At 48.7% G+C, this 16,780-nt stretch overlaps 1 protein-coding gene across 2 annotated transcripts in view; it reads right to left on the bottom strand.

Moving 5' to 3' along the window:
* Positions 1-570: 570 nt before the first annotated feature.
* The window catches only part of LOC128822737 (transitional endoplasmic reticulum ATPase-like), a 59,832-nt gene continuing 43,622 nt past the window's right edge, over positions 571-16,780 (bottom strand). For both annotated transcript variants that reach the window (XM_054004551.1, XM_054004552.1), the window contains 4 exons: positions 4,909-5,217; positions 2,896-3,051; positions 2,396-2,550; positions 571-1,015 (listed from right to left, as the gene is read on the bottom strand). In XM_054004551.1, coding sequence (XP_053860526.1) covers positions 910-1,015; positions 2,396-2,550; positions 2,896-3,051; positions 4,909-5,217 — 726 coding nt within the window. In that variant the 3' untranslated portion in view covers positions 571-909. The remainder of the gene's footprint in view (positions 1,016-2,395; positions 2,551-2,895; positions 3,052-4,908; positions 5,218-16,780) is intronic.

The raw sequence follows: 16,780 nt of genomic DNA, 5'->3' as shown, positions 1-16,780 counted from the left end.
ACTATGATCAGAACCCAACTACAGAGTATGAGGCAAAAAAAGGGGCAGGCTGGCAGCAGAGAGCCATGTCTGTCATCAGAACTCCAAAAGTATTGCAGGGGAAGGGGGAAAATCTCTCCACAAAGCCTGATGAACAGTGCTGTAGCATCCCCTTTTCTAACAGTAGGGTCATGCTGCACCACAAACTTCAGAGACAGCTGAAGAGCCCCCTTCTACCAACCTTCAGGCAGGGCAGATAGAACCAGGATTACTGAAATCCTTTGCTGCAGAGGAGCCAAAGCAGCAGGAGACCCGACAGCTCAGGGCCAGCATCAGAGAAGCAAGAGATACCTGCTACCAGGCTCTCTTAGTTGGTGCTTCCTGCCAAATTGAAGCAGGGAAGAGACAGACTGCCAAACCAATTTCTTCTGTTAACTTGGGCTAAGAGACATAACAATGAAAAACAACCTCAAACACATCAGGGAAGCATGCATATAGATAGGCTCCACCAGACTGAGGAGTGCTCAGATAGCATGAGACATGGAGTTTACAGGGACAACACAAACTACACTGTACCAGGCACACGCAAAGGAGTGTTGTGGGATTTTTATTATTTTTTATCATTTTTGTGGGATTTTTTTTAATACAGGCTAGCATTTTATTCTTTACTAAAGCTGCTGATTCTGCCACATAAACTAGCACAGAAATTTCTCTGAAATTAAGTCAGTTCCCCTCCTTGTTAATTCACTGTCTGCCTCCCAATTGAACACCACTCTGGATTTGTGTTTGCAGAAAATATTCCCTGTACAAAGTCTGGTGTGCAGCTACACTGTTCTGACTGAAGAATGAAGAAGCTAAGAGTCCACTGAACACTGGATTTTTTTGCTGTACAATGTGGCCTGATGTGGAGCTGGTCCACAAAGCTGAGAGTTAACCATAGAGATCGTCGTCATTGTCTTCGCTGTACACGTTGCCCCCGCTGCCACCTCCTGTGCCTTGGCTCGGACCGGTACTGCCCTGGTTGCCTGATGGGAACCTGCATGCAGCAGTGCAGGACAGGAGAGAAAAGATGCTGTTCAAAAGCCTCCTTGCAGCTCAGTGCCATACCCTCCCTCTGTGCCAAACCCCAGTGACAAGTAGGACAGGCAGGAGGAATGGGATGAAACCTTACAGCAGATCATGCAAAAGGTTTATATGACTTCTGGGTATCACTTGTCCTGGGTAACCCAAAATGTTATTGTAGTCCATATCTATCTGTGCCCAAAGATTGCTACTGTCTCTTTAAAACCCTGCGGCCGGAAATGGAGCTGTGGGGCTGGGGGATGCTTGGGCTTTTTGAGGTTGGGGCATGAAGGCAGAGCTCTCTCTTGCCTCTACTAGCAACAGTAGCAACATGAGAAGCTGCATTTCGCAATCAAAAACTGCTACAGAGTGAATTTTGCCAGTCGAGGTTGGGCCACCATTCTTAGGTGCTCAGAAGTCCATTTTTTTTCTCCCCCATAAATCAGAACAGGGACCCGAGACAGCAGCACCAACACCAGCGGCTTGGAGGCTGCAGTGCCGACACTGGCTGGATCCAGCTGGCCGAGAAAGAGGCAGAGAGAGAGAGAGAGGAAGCCTGCTGAGCCACCATGAGAGCCTGTGTCAGCTCCCTAGAAGCATTGACTCTTTTTGGACAGAAATAGTTTTCCCAGGTTTTGTTTGCCCCTGCTCTGGTTGTTCGTTTGGGGAGGCGGGGGGGAGGGAGCTTTGGAACTGTGGAGGCTTGTTTGCCACGTTGATTCCTTTGTTCTCTCGCTCAAACGCATGGCCCAGAAAGAGGATTCTCTGCCATTTTGTCATTGTTCCATGGGACAATTAGGGGGACCTCCTCTGCATTTATGGGTGGAGATTAAACCGTTTTGCCTTTGTTTCCCCACACGTGGTCATCTGTGGAGGGCACCATCTTCAGGGGGTTTACTCTGCCATTTTGAGTTTCTCTTCCTGGGGACTCTGAGATTTAGCAACTTTGTAACTAGTGATTATCACCGGTTTTTTTTTGCCTGTTGCTGTTTTGTTTTTTTAGTAAACTTTTATTTTTTTCACTTATATCTACTCATGTTTGTAACTCATTGGTAGAAAGGGATTATTTAAAGCTATAAGGGAAGGCAACTCATTTTAGAGTGTTCCCCTTAAATTGTCTTAAACCAAGACACTTGCGTTAAAGGAAAAAGGGTTGTTGGACTCCAGGAGTACTAACAGAGCAGCTAAAACCAACCTGCAGCACAGCCTACACCTGCCACACACTCAGCTTTCTGCTGTACATGCTGGGGAAAATGCAGTGGAAGAGGGAATTTTTTATCCAGAATCCAGCAGAAAGGTGCCTCAGTGCTCTGTTCTGGGGCTAACTGAGCCACACTGCCCTTCTCATGTTTACCTGAAGCTGCCAAAGCCACGGCTCTGCTGTAGGGTCTGTGCAAACATCTCATATTTCCTGATGTCGTTGTCACTGACAGAGCGGCGAGCAAAGCGCATGGCCTCCTCAAAGTGATCCCTGCGTATCTCGGGAACCGGGTCATCCTCCTCCACCTCCTGCAGCAGGACAGAGGAACCAGGTGAGCTGCATGCCCAAGCTCTGTAGCCCAACAGCCATCCACAGCCTCCTACTAGATCAGGAGGCTCCAACACCCACCAAAGCTGGAGCTGGAGAGAGACACTATGGCAGACTAAGTCAGGGCTGCAGCAGGGGCTGGCTTTCTGAGCAATGCTGACAGTGAGGTACCCCAGGAGGACCTCATGCTCCCATTCCATGTTCTCTTCTGAGACCCCACTCATCCCCAACCGAGGATTATGAAGAGGAATGCATCCTGCCTCACCCACAGGCAGGGGTGGGCTGCCTGTGTCATAAGTGGGGAAAGCTCGGAGTATCCCACTCACCATGGCAGAAGGGTTGGTCTGCCTCTCACGTTCTCGCCTGATCTCACTCTCGATGGATTCGCGGATGGCCAGTTTGCAGGCACGCTGGCAAATTTCTGTCAGGTCAGCCCCCGAAAAGCCATTGGTCATCTTAGCTAGGAAATCCAGGTCAACATCCTAGTGGAAAAAAACCCAAACAAAACAACAAAAACAACAACAAAAACCAAACAAAAAAACAACCCTCAAGAGAGGTCTGTCCTTTATACCTTACATCCTCAGGTGACAAAAAAGTGTCTTTAGATCTCATGGTATAAAGGTGCTGCCTCAACTTTGGCCAATTTTGAAAAGATGAGCTGTTAAGGTTCTTGGTTTTGGGAAAAGTTAACCACATATAAAGGCAGGCCATACTCCCCACACACCCAATAAGATCCTGGGAAGCAGCTGTAAATCACAGAATGGTTTGGGTTGGAAGGGACCTCAAAGATCATCTAGTTCCAACCCTCCTGCCATGGGCGGGTATCGCTGTTGAACAGGACGGGAACGAAAGACTCCAAGTTAGAAGGAAAAGAGAATGAACTCAGATTTATTTCAAATGCACCGCTCTATATATAGAGAACATCGTGCAGACTAATTTCATTGGTCTTAAGAGTAAAAACACTCACACCATTGGTGTGCAGTGAATGATGCACAGTAGCAGGACATATCTATAAACAATATGAATAACAAGATAGATTAGAGAATTATTTACATTCTTTCCCAACTGCTTCCCAGGCTCTCGCCTGGTTAGAAAACCTTTCTCTTTCTCTCTGACTGAGCTGAGAATATCCACAGGCGGGGACACCTTCCACTAGACCAGGCTGCTCAGAGCCCTATCCAGTCTGGCCTTGAACACTTTCAGGGCTGGGGCATCCACAACTTCTCTGGGAAACCTGTGCCAGGGCCTCACCACCCTCATAGTAAAAAATTTCTTCCCAGTATCCCATCTAACCCTGTCCTCTTCCAGTTTGAAGCCATTTACCCTTGTCCCATCACTACACACCCTGACAAAGAATCCCTCCCCATTTTTCCTGTAAGCCTCCTTTAGGTATTGGAAGGCTGTAATGAAGTCTCCCCAGATCCTTCTCTTCTCCAGGCTGAACAGCCTTAGGTCTCTCAGCCTGTCTTCATAGCGGAGGAGCTCCAGTCCCCTGAGTATTTTTGTGGCCTCCTCTGGACTCACTCCAACAGGTCCATGTCCTTCCTATGCTGGGGGGCCCAGAGCTGGACACAGTACTCCAGGTGGGGTATCATGAGAGTGGAGTAAAGGGGAAAAATGCCTCTGCATTGTTTACCCTCAAGAAGATGCAGGTTGTCTTGTGGATTTAGGATATGATTTACTCTGGTCTCAGCATAAGGAGTCAAATGAAACACTGTCAGACTAGAAATAGGAATGACACACAGGCAGACCAAGACAACCAATCTTCTGCTCCTTCCCTTCAACTGAGAGAGTAGTACTGCAACCTCCTTTGAAGCTTTCCTTCCCAGCAGCACCTAAAAAGGTAAGCTTGGCATGAAATAGCTTGAGCTCTCACTTGACATCTGTTTTTCTCTGATCAGCTATCAGTTTCATTATTGCCTGCTCCCTATGCAAGGAACATAGCTCTTGCAACAATTCAGTTCAGCAACAATTAATTTCAGTAGTTCCTCTTCAGTTTCCATTTCCCACCTGTTTTCTACATTTACTTTTCTTTCAGAGTACAATATTCTTTTCCATCTTGCCATAACAGGCTTTCCTGTTCCCACACTGTGGGCAGAACTCCACCATGTGACAAAGACCTGCTGTGCTTACACACCAACACCAACCTTTATTAATACCTACTCTCAGAGCTCAAGCCTCCCCCTACTTCTTCACTTCCATCCTTCAGGGACTGAAGGTTTCCCAGGTCTGGATTGCATTGAGCAGTCACCAGCCCTCTGCTCTATCCCCAGCTTGTGAGGAGCATGTGCAGCTTACAGCAAACCAAAGCCAGACACAGTCAAAGCACAGATCCTTACCTTGGCAACTGGTGATTTCCTCAGATTGGCCTTAAGAATTGCAACCCGGGACTTCTCGTCAGGCAGGGGGATATAGATGAGCTGATCCAGGCGGCCAGGGCGCAGGATGGCTGGGTCAATGATGTCTGGCCTGTTGGTGGCACCAATGATGAATACATTTTTCTTGGTGGACATGCCATCCATCTCGGTCAGAATCTGGTTGATAACACGATCTGCAGCACCGCCGCCATCACCGATATTCCCACCTCGGGCCTTGGCGATGGAGTCCAGCTCATCAAAGAAGAGCACACATGGGGCTGCTTGACGAGCCTGCAAAAAGCAAATGGGAACAATTACTCCAAGTTTATACCACTAGGCAAGGAGCACGCTGACTTCACAGTAAGCCTACCCTACATTTAAAGCAGCTTAGAAGAGTACAGCAGAGCTCTGCTGCCACAAGGACAGCTTGGAGGAGTTGCTATGGAACAGTCTCCTGCCACACAAACACTCAAATTCTCCTGAAAAACAAGCTGCATTTCCCCAAAGCTAAGAGCACTGTGAACCAGGCAGAAGGGTGGGAACTCCAATGCCTAGAGGAAAAGCTGGAGCCAATTTGCCTGGACCAGATCTCCCTCCAGGATTGGGGACATCAATTGGTTATTTAGTGTCTTGGGGTGGCTTTATAATACTGTATCCTCTATTGTATGCTTTATGCCCAGGAATGGGTCCTGGAACTTTCAGCTGGGTCTGAGGGGGGGGGGAGCCGGGGGAATTCTTTTGGTGGTCTCTGTTCAAACACACATCCTCTGCCATGTTTTCTCAGTTGTGTTGTGTAGCACGAAGACAAAGTACATCTTTGCATTTAGCTAGCTTATTTTGGTTAGCTGAGGCAAGAAGCTTTCCCAGGACTGCATACAGCTTCTCTGTTGACTTCTGTTGCTTCTTTTGTGAGAAATGACCCTCACTTTTAAAATTTTAAAAGGTTTATTAAACCTTAACAAAAAAATACAACAAAGGACTGAATAAGGAAAAATTGCAGCGTTGAGAGTCTCCATGACTAGCAGCCATGCACTCATCTACAAAATGGATGCTCTGCCTTTTATACCCTTAGCCCCTCCCAAAGTTTTGCCTTGATTGGAGGTCAGGTGTTGTTATGTCGCACCTCCTAGTAATAAGCCAGCCCTCTCCAAATGCCTTGACTACTAAGGCTATTACAAGGGGGAGGGGAAAGAGGACTATGGGAGGACATATTACAATAACATCACTATACATCTTAACATACACATAATATCTATCTCTTAATTGTGAGAGACAACCATTACATTACTCATCTATAACAAACTCTCCTTTTCCTTTTCTATAAGCCATTTGGCTCGAACAATTAACTCTCATTTTTGATTCTGATAATCTAGTCCTACTTCTCAAAAATGATAAAGAAATAATTTTTTTTTAATGAGTCATACTAGCATCTGTTGATGTGGGCGAGGACAGTGGGAACAGGAAAAAAAATCCTAGGTTTTCCTTAGACACACTTATTTGGAATGGACAAAAGGGGATCACAGAGCTCTGGTATGGCCTTTTTACTCCCATCTACCGTGCCTATGGGGTTGGCTACTCATAGCAGGTGTATCTTAGTGGTGAGTACAAAGGCCAACTCAGTCATGCCTTCTAGTCTCTGTTGTATTAAAAGATAACTGAGGAATGATAGAGGTCCGGTATGGCTTTCTTGCCCCTACCTTACCATGCCTATGGGATTGCTGCCCGCAACAGGGCTATAATCTTCTCGGTGGCGAACACAGGGGCCAACTCGGTCATGCCATCTATTTCTTGTTTTACTCTACTTGTTGGTTCTTAAGGAAACCGTCCCAATACCTCTTACAGTTCCCTGTGTACTTCCCCTCAACAGATGCTTGTAATTCCCATCTATTAAAACAGGACAATTACATCAATAAATGTTACAGTTCAAACTCCCCGCTCAAAGTGTTAGTTAAAACAATCTTCAAGCTGACTGGTGGAAGCTCGACTCTACTTTTTGGATGTCTTCGAGCTTCTTTGGTTATCTCTCACCTGGTCTGGATGTTATAGTATATTCTTTGGGTTCTTTTACTGGGGCTTTTGTGGTAGATAGGGACAGGCGAACGGAAGATCTCGGGATGTGACGGAAAGCTAGACCCTTCCCTCCTCTTCCTGCTATAGTTAATCAATTACCCCTAAAGCATGCAGCCCCTCCTAAACTCAGTAGTTTTCCACTCCTTACTAACCCCAACCAGACCCACCATCCCCTTCTGACGTAGTGAAGCCCCCTTGACTGTTTAACCCCATGAGATAAGATAATTAACGCCATTTGACCATCCACCACATTGGTGTCTGTGCATGTCTGTGGCCCGAGTGACCTGGGGGAGGCCGGGTTGCCGTGCTGTGTCTTGAAACCAGGTCGCCAGCCTTCTCATCAGAAGGCGACATATGGTGCCGAAACCCTCGGGTAGCGGGAATCTCCTGGACGAGAGACAGCGGCCAGAACGGCCAAGCCGATTCTAGGCGGGGGAGACGTCCCCGGACCAGCGATCCACATGGAGGCCATCGCGAAGGTCGTGAGTTCGATTTATAAGCAGTGGGGAATTAAGTGTAAGCTCAAGGATTTTTACCTCGCTATTGCGAGACTCCTTGAACTCGGGACGATTGAACGTCCCGTGGATATATTACACCCGGAGGTGTGGGGGAGATGTACGGCCGCATTAGCCGAGGAAACAAAAACCTCAGGCAGCGGGAAAAGCCTTAAGGCTTGGGGAAAAGTCGAGCGGGCTCTGCGCGAGGCGTTAGAGGAACAAGAAACATGGAGCGCGGCGAGCGCATGTTTATTAGCTACACCCAAACTGGGGGTAGGAGCGGCAACGCAAACCGCCCCCGATAGCGAGGTACCCGGGAGCGGGGACCCGGGGGGATCGGGCGCGTTCCCCCCCTCCCCGAGCCCGAGCCCGAGCCCAACCCCCCCCGTGGGACTTCCCGGAAAACTCGCGGACCCCCCGTACGTCCCTTCACCGTGGATCGGCGACTCGGCGCCGGGGGCGCGACAGCGCGCGCAGTCCTTTTGGGAGGAATTGGCGAGGGAAGCCAGAGACGCGGGAAACACGGCTCGGGAGGAGACGCCGGCAGCACCCCCGCCCTACCCAGCCGAACATGGCGCCGGCGACCCAGAGGATGGGTGGGGCGCGCATGCTCCCTGCGGGAAGACCCCAAATACCCGGATTCTCGCTAGTGCGCAGCCGCGAGGAAAGGAGGAGGAGGGGGGCGGCAGAGAGCGCATGCCCAATCAGGAGCCATGCTCAAAGCCACTACCATTTAAGGGAGAGACCTCCCCCTGCGGGCGGCAGGGCAAGCCCAGGGGGCGGGAATGGCACCACCCCCGAAGGGAGGGGGAGGGACGGGGCCGGAGCTGCACGAAAAGGCACCGGGACCCGGAAACGCGCTGGCACTCGACTTCCGGCTCTGAGTCGAGCTCCACCAGCTCCAACAGCTCGGGAGAGCTGACGGACGCTGATGGGGACTCAGAAACGGAAAAAGCGGAGCTGACGCGGTTTGAAACAAAACCAAATAAAGCCTTAAGCCACATCGAAAGGCAATCACAATGCGAACCAGCCCAGTTTACCGACTGGGCTAGAATAAAGATAGCTTGTGCAAAATGGGCTCCTTCAGGGGCAGTAAAAGCCTTCCCGGTGAGGATCACCGGACCAGAGGGAAACCAACAACGGGTATATAATCTGGTAAACCCCAAAGGGCAGCCATGCCCAGTGCTGGACATCAAGGACTGCTTCTCTTCAATACAGCCACAACCCGGGGGACTAACGAGAATTGCGAGTTTCTGTTTACAGGACATGCTCGTGGGTCGTCCCCGTAACGCGTACATCCCGGTTCCAGAGAAAAGCGACGAACCACCAAAACGCCAGACAGCACCCAAGAATCCTACACCGGTGAGACCCAGACAGCAACGGTGGCATTGTGTGATCTTGCTATTAGGGCTCATCGCCGGGGGGCGAGCCAACCCAGACTATCACCCCCATCAGCCATTCAGGTGGGTCATGCAGCATCTTTCAAGTGACAAGGTGTTCAAAGAAATCACCACGGCAGGCACCCCATCCTTCGTGTTCCACATCACCGACCTGTTTCCAGGACGACCAAAACTACAACCCTATCACCCGCACATCATGTACATGTACCTATCCTACTGGTGTCCAGCCTCCAACCCTGGGAAGAAGTACTGTAACTACCCGGGGTGGGGATATTGCAGACACTGGGGCTGTGAAACCATTGTCACAGACGCCAGACCATCGGGAGAAGGGTGGGAACCACAAGAGCCCGATAGATTCTTGCAGTTCACCTGGGCACCTACCGGCTGTAAAAAGCCCGCCTTCAAGGGAGGGGTCTATGACAACCATCATGCACAACCCAAATATCGGAAGTGCACGGACTATAACATGACGGTTCTGCAGCCAGAACACCCTAGTTGGGCCACAGGCAGAACGTGGACGGTAGTCCTCAAGGCGCCAAAGGAGTGGGTGAACGTGCGAATTGTCAGGCTCCAACCACCGGCACCCCGACCGGTAGGACCCAATATGATTATTAAGGACGTGCTGGAAGGGGGAAACGTTACCCATCCCAAACCACTACCCACAAAGGCCACTGATATCCCGACCGGCCATGCAGATGCCTTCCAAATAGGCCGCTTAGCCGAGTCGGACTCAGACCCAATCTTCCGCATGCTAGAGGCTACCTTTCTATCCTTGAACGAATCCAACCCAAACCTAACCAATTCTTACTGGCTTTGTTACGATGTTAAACCTCCCTTCTACGAAGGAGTCGCTCTAGACACCCCCTTCAGTTACTCCACAGCCGAAGCCCCTCACCAGTGCAGATGGGACACCCCCCGTAGGGGAATCACCCTGAGCCAAGTCACAGGCCGGGGCAAATGCTTTGGCAATGCAGCCTTGGCGAAGCAGAAAGGCAACCTCTGCACCGAAGTCGTCAAGCCCAACAGAAAGAGCAACAAGTGGGCGGTCCCATCCGCATCTGGGATGTGGGTTTGTCAGAAATCTGGGGTGAGTCCTTGCGTGTTCCTTGCCAAATGCAATGACGCTACCGATTTCTGTGTCCAAGTTCTAATTGTTCCTAGGGTCCTGTACCACTCAGACGAGGAGGTGTACCACATCTTCGAGGAGCCCGGCCGACTCCACAAAAGAGAAATAATAACGGGAGTGACTATCGCAATGCTGCTCGGCCTGGGAGCAGCTGGCACAGCCACAGGTGTCTTGGCCCTCGCGACCCGACACCAAGGGCTTGCTCAGCTGCAAATGACCATCGATGAGGACCTGCAGAGGATCGAGAAATCCATCTCCTTTCTAGAGAAATCAGTTTCCTCGCTTTCGGAAGTGGTCTTACAGAACAGGCGGGGACTGGACCTCTTGTTCATGCAGCAAGGAGGTCTGTGTGCCGCCTTGAAGGAGGAATGCTGCTTCTATGCGGACCACACAGGAGTCGTTAAAGACTCCATGGCGGAACTCCGAGATAGACTGGCTCAAAGAAAGAGAGACAGGGAAACCCAACAGAGCTGGTTCAAGTCCTGGTTCAATCAATCACAATGGCTCATCCCTCTAATTTCCACCCTAGTAGGTCCGCTAGCCATACTGCTTTTAACCTTCACATTCGGACCTTGCCTGCTAAACAAGCTGGTCTCATTTGTTCAAGCTCGCCTAGAACGGACCAACATCCTGTTCATAGGCCGGCAACAAATGCTGTGAACCAAAAACCGAGGACGCTGCCAGTCGCAGAGGTTCTCTAAACTTCCCTTGCGAAGATTACTCAGGTTTACCAAAAAACCCTTTTCCCTTATCACATTACAACTTTATACCTCACCTTAGTGCCTATGTTTATAACTACCTCATTCATTAGTAAAAAAGGGGGGGGGAGATGTGGTAGATAGGGACAGGCGAACGGAAGATCTCGGGATGTGACGGAAAGCTAGACCCTTCCCTCCTCTTCCTGCTATAGTTAATCAATTACCCCTAAAGCATGCAGCCCCTCCTAAACTCAGTAGTTTTCCACTCCTTACTAACCCCAACCAGACCCACCATCCCCTTCTGATGTAGTGAAGCCCCCTTGACTATTTAACCCCATGAGATAAGATAATAAACGCCATTTGACCATCCACCACATTGGTGTCTGTGCATGTCTGTGGCCCGAGTGACCTGGGGGAGGCCGGGTTGCCGTGCTGTGTCTTGAAACCAGGTCGCCAGCCTTCTCATCAGAAGGCGACAGGCTTTAATTCTGTTGACATGAGTCCACTCTTGTTCTGCGGTTTGCACAGACGATTCAGTGGTTAGCAGTACCTGAAAGGGACCTCCCCACTGAGGGGTTAAATTGAAGACAATGCACATAGCATTGCCTCATATGTTTAATCGAGTCTTAAAGTAGTTACTACTGTTGACACAAGGGAACTGCAGCCTAGGAAGCATTAGAATCACAGAGAGGTTTAGTACTTGGTCTAGCATCCCATTTTGATGGCAGCAGTTTTTAGGGAACATGGGTTAGAACAGCAGTGGATCACAGTGATTGTAGATACCCCTGTTTATAGGGATTTAACGGAAACTTAAACACTATTAAATTTGATGGAAATCACTGTACACAACTTTACATAAACTTTTTGGCAAACTTATACATAGAGGCAAATTTTTTCTCCTTACAAGAACAGAGTTTACACAGAGAGCTAGGGGCCACTCTAGCCAGCAGAGCTAGGTAGTGACACACACACAAATACATATATATACACACATCTGTTTTTCCAGGTGGGACAGCAGTCGGATGCACAGAGCTGTGTATCTAGAGCTATGTCCCTGGACGTGCCCAGCCTGTGTGTGCACACAGGAACATGTGCAGAGCTAGTGCACATACACACAGGTGCCTGCTCACCTGCACAGAGCTCTTGTGCACTATGGTACTTGCTAGCAGCACACACTTGTGTACACCTAACCTGTCACACTAGCACACGTGCTACACAGACACTCACTTATGTACAGTCCCTACTAATGCACACATGCCTACAGGCAGAAGACCTGCTTGCACATAGAGCTTGAGTACACCAATGTGTGCAGTGTCATACACATTAATACACGCATGTCCCACTCAGAGCCATGCTCACACTTGCACAGCTTGTGCACACTCACAAGCACGGAGCTGTGCATAGACCCACTCATACCTGAGAGTGTGTAATTTAACACACATGTAAACAGCAGTGCACACATCACGTATACATGTCAGCAAATCTATATGAATAGTGCTGTGCACACTAACACACATGTACACTGTGCAAAGCAGGACATGTACACTCACATCTGGGCACACCAGAAAACACATGTGCACACAGAGCCGTACACATGGGCATACACATGTACAGTGCTCTCTCAGAGCTCTCCTGGCCCAGATGCCCCCGTGGGTCTCTCCTCGTGGGATCATGTCATAGTGGGGATGGGGACAGGAGAGGGGAGTATGGGTGGGACATTGTGGCACAGTTTAAAGAGCACCCTCTGTGCCTTTGGGGTGGGAACAGACAGGCCTGTCTTAAAGGAAAGGTCAAAAGGAGACTATGCTGGATTCTTGCTTTTTGCCTCTCACTCTACAAGGGCAAAACTGAGCACTTTTTGCTGCCTTGTTTTCTCTAGGAGCTTGACTAGCACAAAGGAGAGGATTAGAAGGATTTATTGAGGATCACTGCTAGAGCATAGCACACGTGGTGTTTCTCACCCCTTACATTATGATGGGATGTTGGGGTAGGAACTAACAACAGCCTTACTCCACTGCCTTGGAAGCTTGTGTTTTGTCAAGGGGCACCTTTTACTTCTTAACTGAGGAGGGGTATTTGTGGCCTTTATTACTGTGGAGGGTAGCTCACAGTCCTCTGGGGGTACATTAAGGAAAGCTTCAGGCCTCTTTGCAGAGGTGACAGTGACTTTGTTTCAAAGTTTTTTATCAATATTTAATCTCGGACTGAAAGAGGGAAAGGTATCTATGTTATGCATGGAAATTTGAGTGGAAAACAACTGTAATTTCTAATAAATAATTCTCATCGATATAAGGTCTCCTGTTTTCTAAAGAAGCTTGGTTCAGTCTGACAGAAAATCACTTCCTGATGTACAGCTGTCAGTGCTGACTCAAGGTACACTTTTACAAGGTATATATTTAGTTTTCTACAGCAATGCCAGAGATTCCATGAGCATCTGCATCCTTGCAGTGTAACAAAGCACGTGAGCTCTGACACAAAAGAACTGTCGTGGTTTGACATGGAAGTGAATTTTTTCCAGGAAGTTGGGTCAAACCAATCAGTGGTCAGGTTTGGATATTGGCACCTGGAGTGACCACTGAAAGTATGGACACGCCTCTGAGAACACAGGGGGTTAAAAGCAAGAACTCCCAGGAGAACTCTCTCTTTTGGTTCGGTCGTCAGAGAGTGCAGACTCCCCCCCTGCCCAGCCTTAGGCTGGGTGGGGGAGGGGAAGCCACGCGGCCTTGCCCAGGTAGGCCGAGGGGGGGCTGAGGGTCTGGAACCGAGCCAGCTCCTGTGGACGGAAGGGTGGAGAGAAGCGGAGATGCTTTTGCCCCCCCCCAAGAGGGAAAGAGACAGAGAGCCTGGCGGCACCTGGAAATTTGCCGGCAGAGGAGAAGGAGAAGGGGGGGGGGAATGCCCAGCGTGGGAGGCGGAACGCCGGACCGAGATATCAGCCGTCCAGGGAGTCTGAACTTTTAACCCTTTCCAGGAAATGAGGGCTTTTTAAAAGTATTACTCCTCCTTGATTTGTAGTGGAAGAGAGATAGTCCGGGATCTCCCTTGATAGTTTGAGTATGGATTACCTGAAGGGTGGTGATTTGATCAGGAATCCCGGGTGATGTTTCATGGCTGTGTGTTTTTGGAATTGGGAGGAGGAGGGGTGGTTTAAAAGGTCTTCATCCTGGATTTAGTTTATGTGTTTTCTGTATTAGTAGTAGTTTAATAAAGTTTTTTTCCTTTGTTATTAAGCTTGGGCCTGCTCTGCTCTGTTCCTGATAACATCTCACAGCATTTATTTAGGGAAGGTGCATTTTCATGGGAACGCTGGCATTGCGCCAGTGTCCAACCATGACAAGAACATAAAATATAGATACACTTTGGGTTCAAACCTGAAACATTTGTCTCTTGGGAATTCCATTTCCACATGAAGTGTGGCTGGATGAACACTACTGAAGCACACAAATACCAAGACCACCACCACAAAACTGCAGAAATTATTGAAAATTCTACTGGCAGTAAGAGTAAACCTGTCTAAAGGTTTCTTTGTATGGAGAGCAGCTACAATGAACGGTTTCAACATCAAAATCAACTGGAAAACAACAATTTCAGGTAAAGTGTTAAAAAATTAACACTGTATTTCAGGGATTTTCTCAGTCACATTTTTAAGATGATGTACACAAACTAAACTGCCCGAGGGAAACAGAGCATTACAGTGTACTGTAAGACTCAGCTTTTTCAGGGAGAGGAGGGAAGAGCAGAAGCTTAGCAAAGACTTGCCAATTTTCTGTCCCCTTACAGAGAATCTAAGTAGAGCTTAAAATAAAAGTGACTGCAGTAATGACCTACCAGTACTACTCAACAGTATGCTACAAGAGCAGATCGAAAAATAGTATTCACAGAGAAAGAGACAAGAAGGCAGGAGGTGGTAAAAGAGAGGAGGAAAACAAAGTACACTCTAAGCTAGTGGGTTTTTTTCTGGAGTCTAGGATTTTGTTTGGATGGAGTGTAGAGTAGTTAAAACTTGATACATCTACTTTTCTTTTGACTCACACCATGGCTAGTACATATATTCAATCTCCTTCTTAGTGTATTTTATTACATAATATTGCATACTTTTGGTGTTGGGGTCACATCTCTACCAGGTTTGTTTTCCTCTCAGTGGGTTATCGGGAGGTATACCTGTTGACATCTCTGTATTTCCTCCTTCTCTCTTTGGGGACTTCCTATTTGTTCTCAGTCTTATCTAACTACAGGCTCTCCCGAATGATCCAGGAGATCATTTGTGAGAAATGATCCTCACTTTTAAAATTTTAAAAGGTTTATTAAACCTTAACAAAAAAGTACAACAAAGGACTGAATAAGGAAAAATTGCAGCGCTGGGAGTCTTTGTGACTAGCAGCCACATGCTCGTCTACAAAATGGATGCTCTGCCTTTTATACCAAAGTTTTGTCTTGATTGGAGGTCAGATGTTGTTATGTCGCACCTCCTAGTAATAAGCCGGCACTTTCCAAATGCCTTGACTACTAAGGCTATTACAAGGGGGAGAGGAAAGAGGACTATGGGAGGACATATTACAATAACATCACTATACATCTTAACATACGCATAATATCTATCTCTTAATTGTGAGAGACAACCATTACATTACTCATCTGTAACATTCTGGAACTGTTCAGCTTTGCTCTGGTCCAAGAACAGACCATCGCCGGGAGCCGGCGGGGGAGGCCCCAGGATGCTGCATTCTGGCTCTGGACCTTGGGAGGAGCCGAGCCACACCTACAGAAAGAACTCTGAATCCACCAGCTTTCTCTGCAGCGAGAAGGTTTTACTATTTAACATTATTTGTTTTTTTCCCGTGCCTGTGTGCACTCTGTGTGTGTGCTAAATAAACAGTTTTTTTCACGTTCTTCCAAGAAATTCCTTTCATATCAGTGGTGGGGGAGTGTTGTGGTTTGAAATAGCTTGGTTTTAGTTAAGGGAAAAAACCATCAGGTACAGAAGTAATTCTCTCTGTAAAGAACACTACAGCTTCCTCCATGCCTGGCAAAACCAATCTCTGGCTGGCTTTGATAACGGATACACCAATTAGCCAATTTGAGAAGCTAGAACCGCCTCTATGAATACCATATTTAAGAAAGGAGAAACCGCGAAAAGTTCTCTCTTATTTCCTGCTTTCTGCAAAAGAGTGGAGGCCCTCCCCCCTACCCTTCCCGGTAAGGCCAGGCCGGGCCCGCGTGGCCCGGCTGCCAGGCAGCAGGAGGGGAAGCCCAGGCCAGGCCGGGCTACGGCGCGGCTGCTGAAATCCTGCTGCTGCTAAGCTCCGCCCACAGTCATCGGGCCAGGCCGGCTCTGCTGGGCTCCGGGCCGGCCGGGCCCCGTTCCAGATGCAAGCTGCCGAGCCATCCTGCTGGGGGCTGTCCTGGCGCCACGGGGCACCGTGCGGCTGAGACCAATGAGCAGCTCTGCAGTCTGCGCAGGAAATGGCGCCATGGCTGGAACTGAGAGCGGCCGGGGCCGGAAAACAGCCATGCGGCCAGAGCGGCCGCCGCCATCCTAGCCCAGCCAGCAAGAGACTTTGCGTGCGTGTCTGCTTCTAATCTGCCTCACTGCAGACAAAAGGACAGAAAACAGCGCCCGGAGCGGCTTGTGCCGCGCCTGGGAAGATCACATGACCAGCAGCAAGAGGCAGAACACGCAATTCCTTGATGCAGGGCCTGGACGAGATTAACCCTTTCCGTGCTGTAAAATTCCACTTGAGATAAAGCCTACAGACGCCAAGCTCTGATCTGACTTGAACAGAGAGAGAGAATCTTTGCTTTCAGAGACAGACGAGAACCTTTGCTTTCAGAAATAGAAAAACAGAATTTTTACTTCCAGAGACAGAAGAAGAGAACTTTTGCTTCTATAATAGAACAGCTCATCCTTAAAATTATACCCCAGTAGCCAAAATGGCCCTCGACAGCAGTTGTGGGAAAAACTGTAAGTCAATGGGAGGGACTTTCACGAAGCAAACAAGTTTTTAACGGGCAGATTGTTTAACTGTGAACTTAAAACCACAAGGAAACTGTTTCTTGTGGCTT

The sequence above is a fragment of the Vidua macroura genome, assembly GCF_024509145.1.
Source record: "Vidua macroura isolate BioBank_ID:100142 chromosome W unlocalized genomic scaffold, ASM2450914v1 whyW_random_scaffold_38, whole genome shotgun sequence".
In the NCBI taxonomy this organism is placed as follows: Eukaryota; Metazoa; Chordata; class Aves; order Passeriformes; family Viduidae; genus Vidua; species Vidua macroura.
The sequence above is the reverse complement of the archived record's forward strand: the minus strand, read 5'-3'. Positions and strand labels throughout refer to the sequence as shown.